Raw genomic sequence first — 17,429 nt, forward strand, 5'->3', positions numbered from 1 at the left:
GTGTGAGAGAATCAGACCGAGAACTGAGACCAGACCAAGACCAGACCAGGACTAAACCAGGACTAAACCAGGACTAAACCAGGACCATGTACAGAGGGACGACTGTGAGAGAATCAGACCGAGAACTGAGACCAGACCAGGACTAAACCAGGACTAAACCGGGACTGAACCGGGACTAAACCAGGACCATATACAGAGGGATGACTGTGAGAGTGTACAGGAGAATCAGACCGAGAACTGAGACTAGGACTAAACCAGGACTAAACCAGGACTAAACCAGGACTAAACACAAAGGAATGACTGTGAGAGTGTACAGGGGAATCAGAAAGAGCCAGGACCAGGACTAGACCAGGACTAAACCAGGACTAGACCAGGACCATGTACAGAAGGACGACTGTGAGAGTGTACAGGAGAATCAGAGAGAACTGAGACCAGGACCAGGACAAAACCAGGATCAGGACCAACTCAGGACTATATCCGTCAGCTTCAGAGAGAGAGAATAAAAACTACACCAGGACCAGGACTGGACCGAACTAAACCAGGCCTAAATCAGGACTAAACTAGGATAGATAAACCAACCAACATTTTGACACATTTTTATGCATCACCAGGTTAAACGTTATTTCAGAAGAGGTCGAATGTGTCGTTTGTGTCAATAAACGACCATTAACCTGAAGGTAAAACTCTGTCACCTACAATAACACAGACACTCCTGTAATCTTCACATATCTTCACATATCTGCAAAAACAACGGCTTTAACTCCACACAGACTCACACGGACACACACAGACGCACAAGGACACACACGGACACACACGGACACACACAGACACACACAGATGCACAAGGACACACACGGACACACACGGACACACAAGGACACACACGGACACACACAGACACACACAGCCTTTGTCAAGAAACAGGGATGTAGCGAGTTCGAGCTGATAACTGTAGGAAATGTGTGGTCCAGCTCCCACAGATCAATGCTGCTGTTGTTGTTGTTGTGTCCTTGGGCAAGACACTTAAGCTACCTCGCCCCCAGTGTCTGTGTGCACCGGTGTGTGAATGTGTGTGTGTGTGAATGAGTAGCTTGAAGGTGGAAAATCGTTACGTAAAAATGTGACTGTTTACCATTTTGTTGCTTTATCTGTGATGTTCAACAATATCACATTAAACTTATCCACGTCTAGGATTGATCAGCGGAGAGGCGAGCCCACTCATAGTGAACATGCATATTTTTCAAGACGTTTTGAGTATTTGATTAAACATATAGACTCATTTAAAGTTGTACTGTGGAACATTCCAGGCACAGCACATATAGCACATAACATCTCCATGAAGACCATCTGGCGGAGAATCAGAAAATCAGAACCAGAAAAGTTACAGTTGCACTTTTAATGAGTTTTTAAAATGTATTAATTATTTTTATTTTAAACATGTAGATTTAAATTTATAATAAGAATCGATCTAAAAATGGTGCAATCTCCGGGGAGAGCTGAGTTAAGTGTTTTCCCCAATGCCACAACGACAGCATTCACCTGTGGGAGCTGGAATCGCACCGTCAACCTGTGGATCAGTGGATCTGACCGCTCCAACAATGATGTTTGTGTCGAGAGCCGGATTTGAACCGCCAACCTTCGGATCAGAGGACGACACACACTACCAACTGAGCTTAGTGTAAACGAGGACTAAACCAGGTCTAAAATCAGGTTTAAACTAGATCTAAACTAGGTCTAAATCAGGTCTAAACTAGGTCTAAATCAGGTCTAAACCAGGACTGAACCAGGTCTAAAATCAGGTTTAAACTAGATCTAAACTAGGGCTAAATCAGGTCTAAATCAGGTCTAAACCAGGACTGAATCAGGTCTAAAATCAGGTTTAAACTAGATCTAAACCAGGTCTAAATCAGGTCTAAACTAGGTCTAAATTAGGTCTAAACCAGGACTGAACCAGGTCTAAAATCAGGTTTAAACTAGATCTAAACCAGGTCTAAATCAGGTCTAAACTAGGTCTAAATTAGGTCTAAACCAGGACTAAACCAGGTCTAAAATCAGGTTTAAACTAGATCTAAACCAGGTCTAAATCAGGTCTAAACTAGGTCTAAATTAGGTCTAAACCAGGACTGAACCAGGTCTAAAATCAGGTTTAAACTAGATCTAAACCAGGTCTAAACTAGGTCTAAATTAGGTCTAAACCAGGACTAAACCAGGTCTAAAATCAGGTTTAAACTAGATATAAACTAGGTCTAAATCAGGTCTAAATCAGGTCTAAATCAGGTCTAAATTAGGTCTAAACCAGGACTGAACCAGGTCTAAAATCAGGTTTAAACTAGATCTAAACTAGGTCTAAATCAGGTCTAAACTAGGTCTAAATCAGGTCTAAACCAGGACTGAACCAGGTCTAAAATCAGGTTTAAACTAGATCTAAACCAGGTCTAAATCAGGTCTAAACTAGGTCTAAATTAGGTCTAAACCAGGACTGAACCAGGTCTAAAATCAGGTTTAAACTAGATCTAAACCAGGTCTAAACTAGGTCTAAATTAGGTCTAAACCAGGACTAAACCAGGTCTAAAATCAGGTTTAAACTAGATATAAACTAGGTCTAAATCAGGTCTAAATCAGGTCTAAATCAGGTCTAAATTAGGTCTAAACCAGGACTGAACCAGGTCTAAAATCAGGTTTAAACTAGATCTAAACTAGGTCTAAATCAGGTCTAAACCAGGACTAAACCAGGTCTAAAATCAGGTCTAAATCAGGTCTAAATTACGTCTAAACCAGGACTGAACCAGGTCTAAATCATTTCTAAACTAGGACAAACACAACCAACTGAGCTAGATAAAATATAAGTTATAAATTACTTTTACATCTATAAAACGTCTTTTAGTTTAAGGGGCCCGACTGGACTGAGCCTCGAACACAAATATCATTCACAAATCTCTGAGTGTTGACCTGGACCTGAGTTATTTCTTTGCAGGGTGGTCTCTGCTGATCTTAACTTAGACCTGGAATCTAAAAGTAAACGTATGTCGCAAACGGTCCACTGACAGGACGGATTACCCAAAAATCCACAACACCGGGGGGTCCAGATAAAAACGGAACATTCTTAATATTATTCAGAACAACACTGCAACAGAAACATAACAAGACGGATCTGTTATCCAAGTATTCACCAAAAAGTCACTGTTTATGAAGCTAAAAGAAACGGTAAGACTGTGACGACTGGACTCTGGAATTAGCTTAAAACTGAGAGCAACGATCAGGGAATGAAAATGAAATCCAGCTTCCCTTTGAGTTACACTTAACAAAGACGATTAACCGGGTTTACCGTATTTTCTGAACTATAAGTCACACTTTATATGCAATTTAGATGTGAAATATGTGTTTTTTCCTTCATTATTATGTATTTTTTGGCTAGTGCGACTTATACTCCAGAAAATACGGTAAATAATAATACTTAAAAACGGACTGATGGCTACAAAAGACAGGCCGATATCGGTAAAAGTGTCAATATATCGGGCCGATACTTGGACTTTTTAGTGTATCAGCTATCGGCCTTAAATCTCCAACACAATCACATATTTTGTTTTGGTGAATCTGCTGCCTGAAGATACACACAAAACTTTATGTTAACACTTTAAATCAAGGAGGTCACTGCACAGAACGTGGTTGCACAGCTCTCTTATAAGTTTGGGGTTAAAAAAAGGGCTTGGGAGGAGTTTGTAGTGAATTAAAATGAACTAAATGGGGGAAAATAGTCAAAATTGGCCCAAAAGTATAAGCAGAGTATCATCCAGGGGTTGTTCTGGGGTCTAAAAAATCGGTATCGTCCATGAAAATATATCACATATTGGTCAGTCGCTAATGGCTACTGTTCAAAACTACAAACCAGGCGTAAAAATGGACACCCCCAGCACTAAAGAATGTCTAAATCAGGACTTAAAGGGCCCATAATAGGCTATTTTTTTTAATCGATGTTATATGGAATTGCCAATCTAATGGTAAAAAGAGCTGCTAATGACATCACAAGGTGGAACAGAGCATTTTGAGCTTTGGAGATGTAGACAGATTATTAATGCAGAGTTACTCAAACATGTGTGAATGAAAAAAACACAAGTCAAGTCTGTTTTTGAGGAGGGAACTGCATTAGAACACAACTTAAATCTCACAAAAGTTCAAGAGTTTTATGTAGTATAGAACGTTTAATGAAGCCATGTAAAAAACTGGATTAAATCAGGAGTAAACGAGGGTAAAACCAAGACACAGCAACATTATGTAACAGCGTAAAGTAGTGAGTTTCAGATTTTGAATATCCAGCGTTTCCTTTACCGGTCGGGATGCTCCTGGACGACCTGGTACACCTTGAGGAGGAGGGTGTCGTTGGGAAAGGCTCGGCTCACGCACTCTTTGTACAGCCTGAACTCCGCTGCGGTGACGGCCTCGCCCTCCGGGATCTGGGACAGGTTGAACTTAAACTCTTTGTGATGCCGCCGCTGAGGGGAGAGCTCCCTGTCGAACTCCACTGAGAAGAGAAACACAAAAGGAGTCAGAATATACAGTAATAACATTAAATCAGTCCTATTGTGTTTGTAGTTCTTTATAGTTATAATTTCTGACACTCGTGGATCGTTATGTTCTAATTTACACATTTTAAATCACAATATTCATCTAAAACACACGTGTCAAACTCAAGGCCCGGGGGCCAAATGCGGCCCGCCACGTCATTTTATGTGGCCCGTGAGGAGATAAATTAAAAGGCATGACTGTCATTTTAAAATAAGTCTATGCTGCTTTAATGTGTGCACTGACAATAAACTAATGAGATTTTAAGTGGAACTGAGAAATATTTGCAAATAATCATCACAAAATGTTCATGAAGAGGAAAATTGTTGGCGTGGAAGGAAGTTGGAAGGAAGAAAGGTGAAGGTGAATACAAGTTTGTGCTTTGAGGAGAAAAACCTGTATGTTTTTTGTGTTATGAGGCGGGGTCAGTACAATCTACTGCCGCACAGTTACACCTGGCCCTTCATGGCGGCCATTTTGCTGATGTGGCGCTCGGTGAAAATGAGTTTGACGCTACTGATCTAAAACATTGACAATTCACAGTGGGCGTGTCACAGTGGAGGTGAAAACGAGGATTTATCAGCAAAATGGCGTCTTGAAAATAAGCGATTAAAAGATTAACCAAACATGAATCACTCCAAAAACAACTTCAGGTGAGTAAATGTTAATGGGAAACAACTAAAACGTGGATAAAAGCTCTGAAAAGTCCATTTTGCAAAAGGGTAGTTGCGACTGCGTGCTGGGTCCAAAGATGAAAATGGTAGAAAAGAAACAAAAGATCCACACTGCAGTTCTTTGGAGCTTCCAGTTTTGTGTTATTTTTGTGTCATGTTTTAGTGACGTTCAAGCCATTCTTACGACAAGTGAGAGTGTAGAGACATTCAGCAAACAGCCATAGTCTGAAGGCGATAACACGAACACCAACAACCGCTAATGTGCGACGCCTTAAAGGACCAAACCACCGACCCGCAGAAATATGAGCGCTCTGTTCCTCATCTAATGTTACACTGCTTGGCCAAAAAAAAGTCGCCATTGGGATTTAACTAAACAAATATGTTGTTGTTGCTGCAGTTGGTTCGGTCGAGGTTCAGCAGAATGAGGTCAGCTGACACCTGAATATACTGAATGACCAGGTTATTCCATCAATGGATTTTTTCTTCCCTGATGACACGGGCATATTCCAAGATGACAATGCCAGGATTCATCGGGCTCAAATTGTGACAGAGTGGATCAGGAGCATGAGACGTCATTTTCACACATGGATCGTCCACCACAGAGTCCAGACCTTAACCCCATTGAGAATCTTTGGGATGAGCTGGAGAAGCTGCAGCGTCAGACTCGACCATCATCAATGCAACAGGTGAAGAATTAATGCAACACTGGATGGAAATAAATCTGTGACGTTGAAGACGTGAAATCGACCAGTGTATTTTTAGTGACTTACATACAGGCAGCCATGTAAAGTCCTTAGAGCAAAGTTTAACCCATACACTGTATATATAAACGGACATAGCTAACCTGCTAGCTGCTCCAAATAGGAACTGCTGCTGTCAGACTTGTCATTTTGCTCTTAAATGTTCGTATTAACCCTCTACATGATCCTGGTGTTTTTATTTCACTATTGTGTCTGTAAATCAAGATATGAACATTAATAACAGACAAACAAGGCGCCTTTTTCCCCCCGAGGTCGGTCCTGTTAGCGTTAGCAACAGGTTTGATTGACATCGTTGCTATGCGAAAGGGTGTTACCTTCAACAGTCTCGCTCCTGGTTGGCTCTTCGGTTGCTACGATACTCGTGGTCGGAGTTCCAAATATGTAACTAGCCTCGATTAGCTTCATTTGGAGCTGAGCGCTGTGGGCGACGTCACACTCGCTCAGTCCACTTCTTTATACAATTTATGGTTACGCCTTGATCTTCTACGCGATACAAGATCTTGTCTCATCCCTGCTCCTCATTTTATGTTATTTTTACATCAAAACAGACACGTAAAACCAGCAGAGCAAAAGCCGAGTTTAACCCAGAGCGAACTCAGTGTACAAAAAAAAAAAAAAAAGAGGAAGAAGGGTTGATAATAGTAGCTCTGCGATGGCACATAGACAAACACACACATCACCGATATCCGAGTTTCTTTCAGCCCGCGTGAGGTCGACCGCCGCAGCCTCTTTGACCCGCACATGTGCTTTACACTTCAGACTAAAAGCTCCTGTGGTTTCCTTAAATAAATCCCTGTTATCGTCAGTCTGAGGAAAAAAAAAAACATCACTTAACATCACTTTTCACTTAAGAGACACTGGCCACCGACCAACAAACCCACCACCGCTGCCTTTGAGTGCACTCTGCTCTATAATGATGTGAACACGCACGCCACAACGATGTCCTGAGACGAGGAGGCGGAGTCAGGTCGGCCATGTTGGAGGGAGTTAGAAGATGCATGAGCCGCAAGTCACAAGTTTGGACACAGCCTCTGATTTGTAGTTTTTGTTCTTTATTTTTACGACTTTCTGCATTTTAGACACAGAAGACATCAAATATATGAAGTAAGACATACAGAGTTATGTACAAAAGAAAAAAAAAACATTAAATAACTCCAGTAAAAGCCAAAGTTAACGTGTCAACTGGACAAAAAGTTGTAGGAGTGAAGACGTTTCGCTGCTCATCCAAGATACTTTTTCAGTTTTGGTCAGACACTGCGTTATATCTGTCTGAAGCGATTGTTTACAGTTTCAGCCAACCTTTAATGGCCCTACTCGCTCGCTCTATTGCTCTCTTTGTTTCCTTTGAGCAATCTGACCAAAACTGAAGAAGCGGCTTGGACGAGCAGCCAAACGTCTTCACTCCTACAACCTTTTAGTCCAGTTGACAGATTTAACTTTGGCTTTTATGATGGATCAGACCTGGACGACTGAGGGTTTACACAGACGTTAAATAACTCTAAATAAAACTACATTTTAAAAAAAATATATTTTACATACAAATTCAAAGTATCCACACTTTGCTTTATTTTTTTTATATTTACTAGAGTTATTTTTAAGCAGTTTTAGATGAATATTGTGATTTAAAATGTGTAAATCAGGGTTGTCCAAACATTTATCATCGAGAGTCGCATCTTAATACAGATTTGAAGCAGAAGGCCACACACCTGTAGTCGGTATGTTGAGTCATTCAGATGCATTTCGTGTAGTTTTGACAGAGCCGCTGTGTCTTTAAGGCTTAAACATTAATTTCAGGCCTGTATCAAAGTAAAATGTGATGTTCTTGAGGTGGTAGTGGCAGAATGACTTAATTATGCTGTAAAAAATACTGCCTATGACGGTCAAATGGGCCAGTTTAACACAATAAAAATTGGTTCGTGGGCCGCATTTGGTCCCCGGGCCATAGTTTGGATACCCCGGGTGTAAATTATAACATAACTTTTTTTTTTTCCTTCAGCTGAACAGGAAGCATAAACAAAGCATTTGACTTGTGTCCTGATGGAAGATAGAGGCGCAATTTGACAAGTTTTCTTCTTTTTGAGCTTGTTGAGATGTGCTTTAGGTGTACCTGTGCTTGAAATAAATTAATAAATACTTAAAATAAATAAATAAATAAAAGATCCACAAGTGCCGGACATTATAACTACAAAGACACACAAGCACAAGAGCTGATTTCAAACAAATTCCACATTTTTAGCACTTATTTTGACTGTATCTGAAGCTCTTCCCTCTATCACAGGTACAATAAACTAGCTCTACATTACGACTACGAGCGCCCAAACACATACATCACCCTCCCACACGCTCCGACACGCTCTCACACTATAGGCTAAATGCTTTCTCATATGCTCCGCGGGGCTTGGAGCGGATCGTCAGCTCCACTGCAGTTTTCCACTCGGCACAGTTTGAATTCTGCGGTTGGGTCGACCACAAAATGAAGCTTATTCCACTGTCTCACGCCTCCTTTACCTGCAGAGACCAGACCGGCCGTCCAAATGATTAACATTATAGCTGCAAATTGAAATTACGCAGGTTAGCGAGACGTCTGGCCACCATACGGCAAAAATTATAGTCATTACGAGCCCTGCAGTAACAAACACATCGACGTATAAAGCCTATGTATAGTTATATTTATTCCAGGTTGAGTCATGAGCCATAGGAAAGTTACATGGAGTATTTACACGTTTGATGCTCTTTTAATCTTCTCGAGTTATGTTTGTTGAACTTAAGCCAGTCTTCCTAAAACCCGTGCTGATTTTATGACGTATGGACCCACCCAAATGACACATTTTGTTCCTTAATGCACAGAGAGAAAAGTGTGGCACGATGAGGGAGCCAATCAGAGCGGCTCAGAGGGAGTAGCCCCGCCTCTCACACACACACACAGACACCGGTACACAAACACACACACACAGAAAGGTCATCCCTAGACACGACCGGAGTAAAGAGAGACCAGAGACAGGCTGTGTCCAGGAGGGTCAGGTTTATGTCCATCATGTTTGTCATTAAATGTAAAGATCAGACTAAAAACACAAAAAATGTCAAAGGGATTATCAGATTTTCATCGTTTCTTTGGCTAAATTTGTTTAAAAATATATTCTACTTTGTATATGTTTGTGTTTTAAGGCAAGAAAACATATAATTTAAGAGTTTTTAAATATGAGATTGTGGGTCCAGGACGTTTTAATAATAAATCAGACTGATGCACAGAACGAGACAGAACCGGGCGGTTTGAGATGAGACAAAAAAAAAGAAATAAAAATAAAAACATGAGTTTGTTTGTAGTGCGTGTGTGTGGGGTGTGTGTGCGTGTGTATGTGAGCGTGTGTGCAGCTATGAGTGTGTGTGTATGTATGTGTGTGTGTGTGTCTGTGTGCGTGTGCATGAATGTGTGTGTGCATATGTGTGTGAATGTATGTGTGTCCATGAGTGTGTGTGCATGGCATGTGTGTATGAATGTGTAGGGGTGTGTATGTGTGTGTCTGTGTCCATGAGTGTTGGTGTGTGCGTGTGTGTGCATGAATGTGTGCGTGTGTCTATGTGTGTGCGAGGGGGTGAGTGTGTATGTGTGTCCATGAGTGTTTGTCTGTGTGTGTGAGTGTGCATGTGAGCGTGTATGTGTGTATGTATGTGTGTGTGTGCGTTTATGAATGCGCGTAAACGTGTGTGTGCATATGTATGTGTGTGTATGTGTGTGTGGGCCTGTGTGTGTGTAGCTAAATCATGTTGAAGCTGAAGGGAGGAGAGTGAAAGAGCTGAAGTGGAAAAATGAAGAAAGGAGATAAAAATACAACTAAAAATAATTGTGATTAAACTATAATCATGTCCAAATGTAAAGAAACACGTCTGTAGAGCTGTGCCAAAGGCCTCAACAAACGCACAACCTCACGTTTGACTAAAGATCTGGTTCTTAACACAAACATGATCTTTGTAACTGTATTAAATCAATCCTATTATGCTTGTGTCTCTATGGTTCTCATCTCTCACCCCTGTGGATCATTTTGTTATAATTTACACATTTTAAATCACGATATTCATCTAAAACGACTTAATAGAAGAAACAAATCTGCTGACTTCTGAGTTAGAAAACTGCAGTGTCCAGTGGGAGCCGACGTCGCCGCAAACGTCATCGCAACAACGTGCCGTGTAGCAGTGAGCGCCCCCTATGGATACAGAAATGACTATGCGACGCTGCCGAATCCTACGAGTATCAGCGATTAAGAAAATAAAACTGGAAAACGGAGTGCGTATGTCACAGTGGGAGGGCACAGGTGGAGGTGAAAACAGGGATTTATCGGCAAAATGGCGTCTTCAGAATAAGCGATTAAAGATTACGCAAACATGAATCACTCCAAAAACCAACAACTTCAAGAGGATAAACGAAAAGGAAACAACTAGAACATGGTTAAAACCTCTGAAAAGTCCATTTTGAAGAATAGCTCTGATTTAAAGCCGGACACATGAGCCGGGGTCTTTATTTTGCGCACGGGGCCAACGCAGCGGGGGATATAAACTGTATCTTTTTCCTTCAATCAATCATCTCCGCCTCTTTATGTAACGGTTTGGTTTTTGTTGGTCGACATCGTCCTGACTACAATCCTAAACCATTTTTGCCACAAACTTTAACCGTAAAACAGTACGAATCCAACTTGAGGACTCGCGGACATCCAGAGTGGAACCACCTATGGAGACCTCGATGTTTTTCCCATCATGCTCTCTGTGACCTGTATCGGTTTTGACAGATCCTCCTCCCACATGAGCAGATGTACCCATAACTGTGATGTTAGGGCCCGGATCATAATGACAGGAAGCCAGAGGAGCCAAAAAACCTCTGCCTGATAGCTTTGCGTTTGAGGTCACGGCTCTGCAAATGACTTTACAACAGCAGCCGTCCTTCCAACACCCCCGAGTGTAACGAACGGGTTGAAATATTCTCCTTTTGGCGTGATATATTTTTAGATAAACTCACGCAGGTCACTTACGAGTTCATTTATTTCTGCAGAAAGTGCTCGGAATAGTTGGCCAGTTTGTTAGCGACGCTAGTGTCAAGCTAAACAAGATTAACGAGCGTCTGAGTTATCGCAGTGCGTACTTACAAAAGGCATGCGGTAAACTGTTTGGGTCGCTTCATATTTGAACAATCCGAGGAATTCTGTGTAACGTTAACATTTTTAACATGTTCCGGTCCATATACGAGATAAAAGGTCAACTGGAAACAGTGAGGAACTTTCTGCCAAGTCTAATCGCATTCCTAGAGCTAATCTCCATAGCAACGGCGTAACTTTTTAAAAATGACCAAACTTTTAAATACTGTCATAATATGAAAGCAAAACAAAACTGTCGCCCCGGTTACGGTTTAAGGAATGTAGGACATAGTTGAGCTTCATGACAGTTTTGGTCCTGTGTATTAATACTACTACTATTACTACTATTACTACTATTACTACTCCTGCTTTTCAAATGTAGTGTGACTTCTTTAATAAAATGTTACATCTTTTCTACCTTCAAGTCACTCAAAGCTCTTTACATCAAGAAACCACACACACATTCACACACCAGTGCACACAGACACTGGGGGTGAGGTGGGTTAAGTGTCTTGCCCAAGGACACGACAACAGTATTGATCTGTGTGAGCTGGAAATGCACCGCCAACCTGTGGGTCAGTGGATTTAACCGCTCTACCAACTGAACCCACATGTTCTATTATAATATTTCAACACATCATCCCAGTCCTTTATTCGCTCCATTGGCTTCCTGTTTCTTTTAGAGTTGATTTTAAAATTTTACTTTTTGTTTTTTCAGTTCTTAATGGCCTCGCCCCGCCCTAACTCGCTGAACTGTTGGTCCGAAATCCAAACCGGGCCTTGAGGTCGTCGAATCAACTCCTTTTGGAAGTTCCGAAAACTAAATCCAAACACTGGGGTGATCTTCTCTGTGACTCGACCCAAACTCTGGAACAAACTGCCTCCTGATCCTGATACTTTTTAAATCCAGGCTTAAAACATATTTATTCAGACTGGCTTTAACACTTAGTAATGTTGTGACACATTATCATTATTTATATTTTGTTGTATTAATGTATTTTATTGTATTTTATTCTCCTATTTTGGTATGATTTTAACGTGTTTTAATTTGATTTTACTGGAAAGCACTTTGGTCACCTTGAGTGTTGTAAATTGCTCTATAAATAAACTTTGATCGATTTCTGGTGTCTCCATGAAGTTGCCGTTACTTTAAATGTTACACAATACAGCATTAAACTTCTCTCCCGCATTTATTCTATTTCAGGACAATAAGTTGCACGTTTCTTCACAGTTTGGCCTGGGGTGTGACTTATATGTGGAGTATATAATTTCACATTTTCACATCTCACGGTCGCACGGACAAACTGACAACCCCGTTCTTTTCTTCATTATAATGCATTTTTTTGGCTGTTGCAATTTATAGTCCAGAAAATAAAGTACTTATAAAACACATCCTGCTCGTGTCCATGGAGATACAGAAGTTTAATGCCATACTTTAGAACATGCCGATAGAAAGTATATATAAATGGACATAGCTAACCTGCTAGCCGCCACGTTCCAAACAGGAAGTGATCATGTGTGCGCTTCCTGCTCCATCGGCTCCAATTCACTTTCTATTGAAAAACTGTGTCTTCTCTCTGTACCTGCTGCTGTCAGACTCGTCATTTTGGTCTTAAATGTTCGTATTAACCCTCTACATGATCCTGGGATTAATAGTTGTTTTTTTTTTAGGTATTTTGAGTTTATTTTAAATTTAATTACATTTGTTATTTTGAGGGGTTTTTGTTTGTTATTTTTATTATATATATGTATTTTTTTAAGTTATTTTGAGGTTGGATTTTTTTAGTTTATTTTCTTCATTTTTTTTGTTATTTTTCCTTTTTTTGTTACTTTGAGGGTTTGTTGTTGTTATTTTGAGTTTTTTTGTTATTTTTATTAAACTTTTTCGTTATTTTGAGTTTTGTTTTTTTTTCTTATTTTTCAATTATTTTGATTTTTTTTTTCTTTTGTTATTTCGACTTTATTTTTTGATAAACTGTGTCCTCTCTCTCTGTCTCTGCTGCTGTCAGACTCATCATTTTGGTCTTAAATGTTCGTATTAACCCTCTACATGATCCTGGGGTTTTTATTTCACTATTGTGTCTGTAAATTAAAATATGAACATTAATAACAGACAAATCAGGTCCTTCTTTCCCCGAGGTCGCTCCTGTTAGCGTTAGCAACAGGTTTGATTGACAGCGTTGCTAAGTGCCCGCTCCCTGCTAAACCAACGATACGAGCGGGAAGGGGTGTTATTTTCAACAGCCTCGCTCTGGATTGGCTCTTTGGTTGCTATGATACTTGCAGTCGGAATTCCAAATATGGAAATCGGCTCCAAATTCGCCGCTATAACCGCTCTAGCATCGATGAGCTTGATTTGACTGAACGCTGTGGGTGACGTCACACTCACTCAGTCCTCTTCTTTACGCAGTCTATGAACATTTCAGGCACAGTAATAACATCTCCATAGAGACCAGCAGGTGGACGGACCTTTGGCGAAAAGTTACACAGTAAAGCTTTAACATAAACCAGAACAGAGCGTTGGGAAGATGTTTAAAAAGTTAAATTCCATCTAAATTACATCCTAGCAGCAGTGTCCCATATAACTCAACTGCCCCGGACTCAACAGCTCCACTAAATCTGTGAAATGTCTGCTGTATTTCATTTTAAGTGAGGTGTTACAAATTCGAGAGCGTGGAGTGAAATACAGAGAGCCAACATTTTTCTTTAAAATGAAAAATGTGAGATTGGAACATAATGAAATTAGCAGGAAAAGGTTTGACACTTATCCGTTTTACAGCTGAGCTAATCCTCCTGGCTCCCGTCAGCTCACTCAACAAGAGCTAAAGTACAAGCACTTCATCTGAGCGAAACACACCATTAAACTCAGAACACGTAAGACGACTGACGACCTACAGCTCCATTATCAGAGTCACGTTTAAGTCTGAACCGAGTCTGAACCGGGTCTGAAACAGGTCTGAAACAGGGTCTGAACAGGGTCTGAACAGGGTCTGAAACAGGTCTAAACAGGGTCTAAACAGGGCCTGAACCGGGTCTGAACCAGGTCTAACCAGGGTCTAAACAGGGTCTGAACCGGGTCTGAACCAGGTCTAAACAGGGTCTAAACAGGGTCTAAACAGGGTCTAAACCAGGTCTGAACCAGGTCTGAACCAGGTCTAAACCAGGTCTGAACCAGGTCTGAACCAGGGTCTAAACAGGGTCTAAACCGGGTCTGAACTAGGTCAAACCAGGTCTAAAGTAGGTCTAAAGCAGGACTAAACAGGGTCTAAACCAGGTCTGAACCAGGTTTGAACCAGGTCTGAACCAGGTCTAAACAGGATCTAAACCAGGGTCTAAACCAGGTCTGAACCTGGTCCAAACTAGGTCAAAACCAGGTCAAAACCAGGTCAAAACCAGGTGTCAACCACCTCTAAACTAGGTCGGAACGAGGTCTAAATCAGATCTAAACCAGGTCTAAATGAGGGCTAAAGTAGGTCTAAACCAAATCAAAACCAGGTCTAAACTGGGTCTAAACTAGGTCTGAACCAGGTCTAAATCAGGTCTAAACCAGATCTAAACTAGATCTAAACTAGATCTAAACCAGGTCTAAACTGGGTCTAAACTAGGTCTAAACCAGATCAAAACCAGGTCTAAACCAGATCTAAACTAGATCTAAACCAGGTCTAAACTGGGTCTAAACTAGGTCTAAACCAGATCAAAACCAGGTCTAAACCAGGTCTAAACCAGATCTAAACCAGCTCTAAACCAGGTCGCAAACAAGTCAAAACCAGGTCTAAACCAGATCTAAACTAGATCTAAACCAGGTCTACTCCAGGTCTAAACCAGGTCTACTCCAGGTCTAAACCAGGTCTAAACCAGGTCTCTTTTAATCATCTGCAGTGGAGTTAGCTTAAGCTGCAGAGTTAGCCGTTTGCTAAGTAGCCGAGCAGCTGTCTCTCCACCTTCACGGCATGAAATTCAATTGGAATCCACAGAGATTTTCACATAGAGGAATCAAAGGGGAAGCGGCTGGAGGCTGCGCACAGGGAGCCTAACCTCCGCTTTACCCCGGCCCAACGTGAGCCAGACAGGAACCAGAGAGGATCCAGAGAGGACCAAGAGATTCAGAACTTTACCCCGGCCCAACGTGAGCCAGACAGGAACCAGAGAGGAACCAGAGAGGACCAAGAGATTCAGAACTTTACCCCAACTTGAGCCAGAGAGGAACCAGAGAGGAACCAGAGAGGAACCAGAGAGGAACCAGAGAGGACCAAGAGATTCAGAACTTTACCCCAACTTGAGCCAGAGAGGAACCAGAGAGGACCAAGAGATTCAGAACTTTACCCCAACTTGAGCCAGAGAGGAACCAGAGAGGACCAAGAGATTCAGAACTTTACCCCAACTTGAGCCAGACAGGAACCAGAGAGGAACCAGAGAGGACCAAGAGATTCAGAACTTTACTCTGACCCAATTTGAGCCAGACAGGAACCAGAAGAGGAAGAGGAAGAAGAGATTCAAAGTATTTTCCTCTTCACAGGGAGGAAGACGTAATTGGACGGATTATTTGACGCACAAAAGACATCACAGGCCTTTGTTGTTTTAAAGTTGTGACCAATGGTGTAACGTAACAAAGTAAAAGTAGTAAAATTTGAGGTATCTGTACTTTACTTGAGTACTTTTGGATTTGTTTTACTTTTACTTCACTACATTTGAGAGCAGTATCTGTACTTTCTACTCCACTATGTTATTTTTTTTTCAAAATCACGACATTTGAAGCTTTATAAGATCAAAAAACATTGTTAAACAGGTACTTTAATACTTTTACTTGAGCAGTTTTCTCATGCGATACTTTAGTTTTACTTGAGTATTTTTTGCTCCAGTAACAAAATCGAGTACTTCTTCCACTACCGGCTGTAACTGTATGACGTCCAGAACTTAAAGGTGCACTATGCAACTTTTCTGAAGAGTGTCCAACACCTACTTGTCTCCATTTCTTGGTTTGCTTAGAATGTAGCATAGTACGGCTTTAAAATTAAAGTCCATCTAGCATTTATTGGATCACAGATATTTTTAGGGCTAAAAACACCTTGAATAACACGCGTCGTCAGTGTGAGCGGAGTCGCCTCTCTACAGATCTGACCCGTGACTCTACCGGCTTGTTGTCATGGATAATGTGATAGAAACGTAGACCATTCCAAGTAATAGCGTTTCCATGGAGACACGCCGGGCGGAGCTGCTTATGTTTATTGATAAAATCCATCACTCTCTATGGAAAAGTGAACGTCACAATCTGTTCTCGTCCGCTGCGCCGTCAGACACTTTAAATGATAAAATGATAAACGGGCACATTTTTATCCATCTGTCCATTTTCTTCCGCTTATCCTGGGCTGAGTCACGGGGGCAGCAGTCTAAGCAGGGACTCCTCGACTTCCCTCACCCCAGACACGTCCTCCAGCTTCTCACCTCAAGGTAAATCGAGATCAGTCAATCTACGATCCCATTTTTATATTGGTGTTTTTTAGATTTCTTGAATATGGTGATATAAGAGACTGTTTTCTCTACTGACGACACTCTACTTGGAAATACTCATGAAATATCCAAAAAGTAAATAAAAAAAATGTTGAATCTGATCATTTAAATTAGTGGTCAAACCCAAAAACTCGCCGTAGTACAACACAAATCTGCATTTTCGCAATATTCATTCATTTTATCTGCTCCACATTTGTATTAAATATTATTCGCCAATGGAATGTTGCGATTTATTTTGAAACTTTTCCATCGTCAAGGCTCTCAAAGCGTTTTTACATCAAGGAACCACCTCACGTAAGCGTCTTGCCCAAGGAAACAACAAATTATTACTTATTCATTTGTGAAATCGCAACGGCAACTTGTGGGTCGGTTGGATTTGTCCGCTCAACCAACGATGTTTACGTTGATAGCGGGATTCGAACTGTCGACCTTTAGATCGGTGGACAAACGTTCTACCAACTGAGATACAAACACACAACAACACGACGGAATTGACCCATCAACCCTTAGATTACGCAACTGTTTTCTGATTTAAATACAGATACAGCATCATTTACATTGGCAATTCGCTTTTTGGTAAACTTTAAACGATCCCAGCCCATAGTAATCCATCTCCAGACCCCCTAAAATACGTGTGAGGTCGTAAACACATTGAGAACCACATTTAAGCTCAAACGTTCTCGTGTCTGCTCTTTAAGACGACGGCAGGTCCACTCGTCAGGCTTTAAACCGTAAAAACGCACTCCCAAATCGCTGCCAAACGCTACATATGGAACACACATTTGAAACTAATTAATTTC

The 17,429-nt window shown here is 41.1% G+C and overlaps 1 protein-coding gene across 1 annotated transcript in view; it reads right to left on the bottom strand.

The window, feature by feature from the left end:
* bmp6 (bone morphogenetic protein 6) overlaps positions 1 to 17,429 on the bottom strand; it is a 105,740-nt gene that overhangs the window by 41,341 nt on the left and 46,970 nt on the right. Inside the window, exon 2 of the mRNA XM_033985724.2 lies at positions 4,330 to 4,522. Within this exon, the coding sequence (XP_033841615.1) occupies positions 4,330 to 4,522 (193 nt within the window). The remainder of the gene's footprint in view (positions 1 to 4,329; positions 4,523 to 17,429) is intronic.

Source organism: Periophthalmus magnuspinnatus, chromosome 20 (assembly GCF_009829125.3).
Source record: "Periophthalmus magnuspinnatus isolate fPerMag1 chromosome 20, fPerMag1.2.pri, whole genome shotgun sequence".
NCBI lineage: Eukaryota > Metazoa > Chordata > Actinopteri > Gobiiformes > Gobiidae > Periophthalmus > Periophthalmus magnuspinnatus.